We start from the raw sequence: 7,294 nt of genomic DNA, 5'->3' as shown, positions 1-7,294 counted from the left end.
TAATAGAAGTGCAAAGGCAAAATTTTCATCTGAAATAAGAAAAAGCAAAAGCAAAGGTAATCTCTCTCACTCTCTCTCCACCCCACTTCACATTTCCTGAATTTTTTTTCCCGATACAAAAACATTGATGGTTACGCACATAGTTTGTTTGCTTTAAAGTAAAATTCAAATAATCCTTTCTTTCTTTTTGGTTAGGAACTAGACCTCATAAAATTGAAATAGAGCACAAAGAGGAAAAGAATAGATTTGGCAATGACCGATTCCAAACTGCTTTTTGCCATTCGCATAAATGGGTGAATTAATAACATTTGTGACTATTTTCTTCATTTTATCTATTGTTAATATTTTTTTCCCCACTCTAATGCCTTTGTTAAGGAAATGCATCCAAGAACTAGGAAGCTCTTATACAACTCATGATTGAGTTCCTACCGTCTCGATGAGCATGTCAACAATTATAGTAAATGAATTTATAATTGAAAGCTGAAAAAAGAGGAGCCTTATTTTTCCAAGTAGGAGACACAAAACCTTTTCTTATTGCTATGCTGTAAATATAAACACCCCGGTCTTACAATCCTTATCTATTATGCCTCCCTATCTTCTTTATAATTATCACCCCAGTCTCACTATTCTTATCTATTATGCCTCCCTATCTTCTTTATAATGAACAAAAGATTCACTGTTCTCAAGAGGATTTTCATTTTCATTAAATAAACACATTTGGGATTTACAAATTAATATTTAGAAATTAACCTCATCTTACGCGCTTCACGCACTCTAAAACTCTTTCTTTTGAAGGTTAGTGTCTTAATTCAAAATTTGAAACAAGAAAAAATTACGACATTTAACTCAAAATAAATAACTAAATCTCATATCATAAACATGTGATGAGACTAGTTTTAATATAATAGGAACCAAAATTAACAAAATTTTATAGTAGGCCATTAGATGAGTCTAGTTTTAACATAATAGGCTTCAACATTATTAATATTTTATAATAGGACATTGGATGAGTGTAGAACCGCACCAAATATGGCCGACAGAACCAAATTTCAAAAAAAAATCAGGCTTAAAATGAGTGATTTGGGTCCAGATCTAACTTTATTGGTAAGACGTATATATTTGTGATTCCTTTTTCTTTTTGGGTGGGAATCCCACCAGAAATTCTAAACCAAAATTATTTTGCCCAATGTCTAAAAGGCCTAATAGACGAAAGTCCCTGGTCACTCAATTTGACTTCACACCCACAAGTTGAATCAACCAATGATTAAAATCAAGAATCGTGCTACATCATGTACGCAACGTTCTAAAAATACCGAACCAGACCAATCGGTTCAACCGAGAACTAAATCTAACCAATCTAGTAAAAACCAAGAAAATCGGTAGTTAAACAGTAACCACCGGTTCAACCAATAAAAACCCAAAATCGGACCTCCTTTCAGTTCTTTGGTCGTTCCCGGTTTTTAAAACATGTACAGATGTACTACAAGTTTTGAACTTTTTTATTATTATTATTTTTATTTTTTAGGAACAGCCTTTTTAAAAGCACACTTTTTCAAAAAGCTAAAACACAACCAGCAATACAATTCTTATTCCATATTTCCATCTATATATTGTCTATCAGTACATATTTGTAAGTAAGCAACTGCATGCTACACGAGCATAGTTAGATATAGAGGCCAGACAAGGTAACCACACATGCATACCATACCATACCATACCATACCATACATAGGTAAATTTATTTAAACTAAGACATGTTTGTTTAAGCCAATTTTAGAACCAACTTTAGATATTAGGCAGCTGCATCAACAGCACGATCACCAACTTCTTTCTCCACAAAAGTTTTAAGGTATTCCTTCCTGCACAAAAGAAAACCACTGTAATCAATAAGGCCTTTTGAATGCCCTGTTGGCCACAGGATACAAGTGGTGCTGTTCATAAGAGTAGAGAACAGATGACAACATACCTTGCAGGCAGATCATCATGAGGACGATTGAATGGAGTCCAAATTGGATCACCAATAAAGAGCCGCATTGCCTGAATAAACAAATTTATAAGAGAGGTCTCTTTATAAGAGAGTAAGATACCTTTCTTTTATAGGTATAGATAATTTTATTGAAACGAGATTGCCTAGTGAAAACAGACACGAAGTAGTCTAGAGAATTATAAGAGAGTAAAGATAGCATGAGAAACGTGTGAGATAATAAGATACAAAGAGAAACATTCAAATCATTAAAAGCATGGCCACAAGGCCAGAGTGACCCACCCAAGGCATGTAACCAATGCCTTTGGATATTATAATAATTTATCGCTTTTTAATTTATACGTGTCAGAATTTTAAGGGGTCTTTTTTCCTAACATGGCAGCACCTCCTTAAAGGCTTCTGCTATTATATATAGTATTAGATTAATCTTTTTTTTTAATTTATTTGATTGCTAATTTATACAAGCAACCAATGGGTCTAGAACACCTGATAAAAGGAGGGAGGTCATATTTGAACTACAGCTCATCAGCTATATAATTAATCTAATACTTCCAAAATGTACAAGACTTGCATATGTGCAGTGTCCAAAGTCTTGCTGTGTCTGTCCCAATTAAATGTTGTGCAGCATAAGGACTTGGTCAATAGTAAACAATGATTAACTAAAATACATGAGTTTTTAATTTTTCAAACTACTGAATAGCTTAAAAAAAGGGGGCAGCATAAGAAGTTAAGATAACAAGACCACTCAACAATATTCCATGTATTCCATGTTAAGAAATACAAATGTCTCTTGACATAAGTGTAAACATTTTGGCAACAATGGTGCATTGCTAATGCATGTATTGAAAAAAAATAAGAATTACTGGTAATAAAGGTGTAGTGATAGACAGAAGGGAAGAATAATGGAGTATGCTTGGGAGTTCATGGGTAGATTCTAGGTTGTTGTCAAACTGTTTTTTGTCAGAACACGCAGAAGCTACTTTTTATGCTCATGCATGTATCATGCCAATACCTTGATATAGTTGTCTGAATCCAAAGTAAAGCGGTGATAAATTCCAGCAGGCAAAATGATCATGCCCCCCTTCTTTACCCATACACGAATCCATTTGTCATTACGATCCCTGACATCAAAATAACCTTCACCAAAGAGCAAACAGTCAACAACCTGAACCCTTTTGGTAATGTAGAAATTGTAAAGCATATTAAAGAACAACTAATCCTACCACTTCCCGCTACAGCATAGCGGATCTCCTCATCGGTGTGAAGATGTTCCTCAAAAAAGCTTTTGATCTTCTCTTCATAGTTAGGCAGCTTTTCTGGGGAAACCTCACAGAAGTCCTGTAGAAGAGGTTTATCTAAATAAAATTTATTTGAAGAGAGATATTTTCAATCTGTACATTTATTGGCAGATACCCAATTATGAGCATTCAAATGGAAGAATGAATGGGACACATATTAACACCCTTGTTCCATAGGGCCAACAGGTTCTTAAATGCAATGCATGGTGTTTTACATCATCGAGCTAGCAAATATATCTGTATTTAATAATTTAATTAATTTTATTAAATAAAAAAGTAAACTCAAATACATAGGTAGTGTATTAAAATTAATCCAAAAGATTCACATATCAAATTCTTGGATTTATATAGAATAACTTTCTGTATTTCTCTTCAACAAGTCAGAGAGATAGACCATGTAGAAAATCAACATATAATTCAAGCACAATATTGTCTTGCAAGAACACTCAACACACACACACAAGGTATAAAAATGTATGTCAGTGTGACAAACTAAACAACTATAGTCACAAGTTATTTTGACAAACCATGTAGGAATAACCACGTGATTCACGAATCTTCTTAAACTCCTCATCAGTTTCGTAGTTATCAGCATCTAGTCTCCAGCTGAGTACTCCAAGTTCTGCAAGTCAACATAATGGCTCCAGAAGTCAATGACCCAAATATTAATAATTGAATGATTTCCCCATTCTTTAAAGATGCTCACCAGTAAGTTGGTCTAGGGACACAAATTCCTTCGGTTCCTTGTGATGGGGGAGTCTCTGGTCTTCATCACTATCATCCATGTACCATGCCTGGAGAACTTCCTCTCTAGGATCCTGTGGATATTTAGAGTTAGAGACGATAACTTATGACAGCGAAAGGGGGCCATGTTAAACAATGAATTCAAACAATTTTGTCTAACATGAAAGTTGTGCAGTTCAAAGAACCACAAAAAACAATCTGATGCAGGGACTCCTCTGTCCTCATTCTGATGAACACCCTTTGAATTAAAGCACTGTATTACCATTCATCATAACAAGTCATTGTGTTATGATGCGGTACACATTTAGGAATGCTTTTGAGCATAGCAGGATAAGAATTTTATTCACGGAATTAAATGTTTTGTGGGTTTAACTCAAAAGTTCCAGGCCTAGTTTGCTGCAGGCAGCCAAACACGTTTAGGTTCAAATGCTTCAAGACAAAAGAAAATAGAAGAAAAAGAAAGCAATTACACATAGGTTTCTTATGCAATCACACCCTCAAGAAGCTTCAGAAAAAACTGCTGGAATTAAAAAGAATACAGCTATGACCTTAAGAAATCACTTATAAAAAAAAAATGACCTTAAGAAATCACAATGTAAATAAAAATTTTAAATTCCTTCAGTCTATGCACTTGCAATTCCATGAGCTTCTTGCTGCCTGTATTACCATCAATCCTCACATAAAACATCTCACAGCAAAACTTTCCTAATCAGTTTGTTCTGCCCATTCTTTCTAAACAACTCATCTCCAAGCAAAATTTGTAGTAATATATTAACAGAATTAGAGACCACAACTAATGCCAAGATTAAACAGCTATAATTCCATTGCATAAACCAAAAACACCATTTATTAGCAGTATCAACAAAATACAGTGATTGATACTTATAAATTTAAAACAACAAATACACTGCTAAAATGTTTCTGCACATTATATTGGTTGGGATTTATTTGACCTAACACCTGACATCCTCGCATAAAACAAAAGAGCTTTCAAGTCCAAACCACCTGATTCTGAAATAGGTGTACCTAACTTAAAACTACCTTAGAAAATAAAAACCTAAAAATTTTCATTAATATCTGTCAAATTGATTGTAGTAGTAAATTATAGAATATCTTAACCTGCTGATCAGGTTAAGGACCTAAGATGTTAATTTTGAAGTACTAAGACAACCAGTGTTGATAACTACATAGATTTAGAAAACTAGACAAAGAGTACTCTAGGATGGGGAAAAGAAGAAGAAGAAGATGAGGGAGGTACATAAGGTTTTCTTTGCATTCAATATGGAGATTCTAGATCACATAGGGGGTTGATAAATCAAATCCAAAGCATCCATGTTGTCCTGGTCCGTTGTAACCAAGGAAGAGGATTGTTCACCTGTTCATTTCAATCTTACATCTCACCATAACATTTATATGAATGCCAAATGTTAAAAGATAAACGTGTAATCTTCCCCACTATTGCATTAAGACTCTTGACATGAGAGAAATGCTGGCCGTGAAGTTGTGACTATGGCCAATAAAACTAAGTCAAATGCGACACGTATGACCTAACCCGATGACCTCATTCACATGAACAGTTTGTTTGGATGGAGGGGTAGGAGAGGAAAGTAGAGTGAATTCCCGGGTATGGTTTAATGAACCTTGTTTGGATGTCAATTTATATGAAATTCCCCTCCCCTCCCCTCTCCCTACTTAATTTTTTAAACATCCAAACAAGGGGGAGGGATATCAATTCCCCTTCCCCCTACTTAATTTTTAAAACATCCAAACAAGGTGAAGGGGTAACCATTCCCTCCACTCTCATTAGTCCCCTCTCCTTTCCCTCCTTACACCCTCTACTCTCTTCTCCCTCCAAACTTCCAAAAGTTGTGGTAGTGCAGACTGCAGAGAGTGAATCTGCTGTTGTGTTTGGCAAGCACTCCTTCAAATACAATGTATATGGAAAAGGAAAATATTTCACAAAACTATGGAAAGGCTTCAGATTAACAATAACCTTCCAAACACTACCAGCATCATCATATGTGACCAATTTTAACTTTCAGATTTACTGCATTTCATAGACAAGCAAATAACTTCAACAACAATATTAAACAAATATGTAACTAAGATTAAAAAGCTGTCTGCTTGCACACATATTGATAAAGAAGCTGTCTTTTATTATATCCAAAGTTACTTTCTTTTGTTAATATTCTATTACAATTTATTTTCTAAATTTCCAATTAAGCAACTTGTCATGCATGCTCCATCAAAGTTAATCCAATGCCAACTTTTTAAAATTCCCCCAAAAAACTGATCCAAGCTGTTCACGTGAAAACAATCCCATAATTTGACACCCAAAAAAACACAAAATACCCATAATCAAGTAAAGAATCCAACCTTGTACAAACAAGTATCTCAACTATCAAACAAGTTTCACAGGAATAATGAGCTGAAACCAGAACATTCGAAATCCTAATAATACAGATTAAGCACTACAATTCATCAACTAATCACTTGAATAAAAAGCATCAGCTAAAAAACTATATGGGTTTTTGTACCATTTCCAACACATCAACCCCCAAAAAGATTTTAAAAAATTAAGCCAAAAAGGCAATTTAGAGAACATAATTAAACCAATTCACACAATCCTACATAATTCTCAACCTAAATAAAGTAATTCCCAGATACCATATGTATCAAAATCATCTAAAAAGTAATCATCACAAAAAAAAAAAAAAAAAAAAAAAAAAAAAAAAAAAATCACTCTTGGAGAGAAAAAAATTTGAGGTACAAATTCAAGTGAATGAAATTAAGATCATATTTACAAAGAGAAGATTTTTCTCGGGAAAAATTAAAACTTTCTAGAGAAACAAACAGAAAGATATGAACTTTACAGAGGTTACCTTCTCTGGGGCACCCATAGTTTGTAGATTGTTTTGAAATCTTTGTGACCTTTTGTTTTTTATTATCTTAATTCTCTTTGTGAGCTTTGTGGCTACGCGAGAAACTGAGACGGACTTATAAATATTGAGTGGTAATTTTTGGAAAGACGAAAATGTCCTTAAGTTGTTTACGAAATGTGAGGGCTTGTGGTTGTGGGCTCGTCCAGGTGAATTGAATCGGGGATGGGTTAGTGGGGGTATTATAGTCATTTTGAGTTGAAAGAAAGCCGTTGAGTTTGACTCGTTTAAGGCTGTGACTAGTAAAGCTAATTGTATTGAGATTATCCTAAATTCTAATCTTTGGTTTTATTTTAATCTAGGATTATGTTAGAGACACAACTTTTGGC

At 34.2% G+C, this 7,294-nt stretch overlaps 1 protein-coding gene across 1 annotated transcript; it reads right to left on the bottom strand.

Moving 5' to 3' along the window:
- Positions 1 to 1,561: 1,561 nt before the first annotated feature.
- Positions 1,562 to 7,067, bottom strand: LOC126689512 (acireductone dioxygenase 2). The gene is made up of 7 exons (XM_050384750.1): positions 6,909 to 7,067; positions 3,989 to 4,100; positions 3,810 to 3,904; positions 3,208 to 3,322; positions 2,997 to 3,121; positions 1,967 to 2,037; positions 1,562 to 1,859 (listed from the first exon to the last, which is right to left on the bottom strand). Exons 1-7 carry the CDS (start codon positions 6,924 to 6,926, stop codon positions 1,793 to 1,795), a joined length of 603 nt encoding a protein of 200 aa, XP_050240707.1. The 5' UTR covers positions 6,927 to 7,067; the 3' UTR covers positions 1,562 to 1,792.
- Between the last annotated feature and the right edge of the window lie 227 nt (positions 7,068 to 7,294).

The sequence above is a fragment of the Quercus robur genome, chromosome 6 (assembly GCF_932294415.1).
Source record: "Quercus robur chromosome 6, dhQueRobu3.1, whole genome shotgun sequence".
Classification (NCBI taxonomy): Eukaryota; Viridiplantae; Streptophyta; class Magnoliopsida; order Fagales; family Fagaceae; genus Quercus; species Quercus robur.
This window is presented reverse-complemented; position numbering and strand designations above follow the sequence as displayed.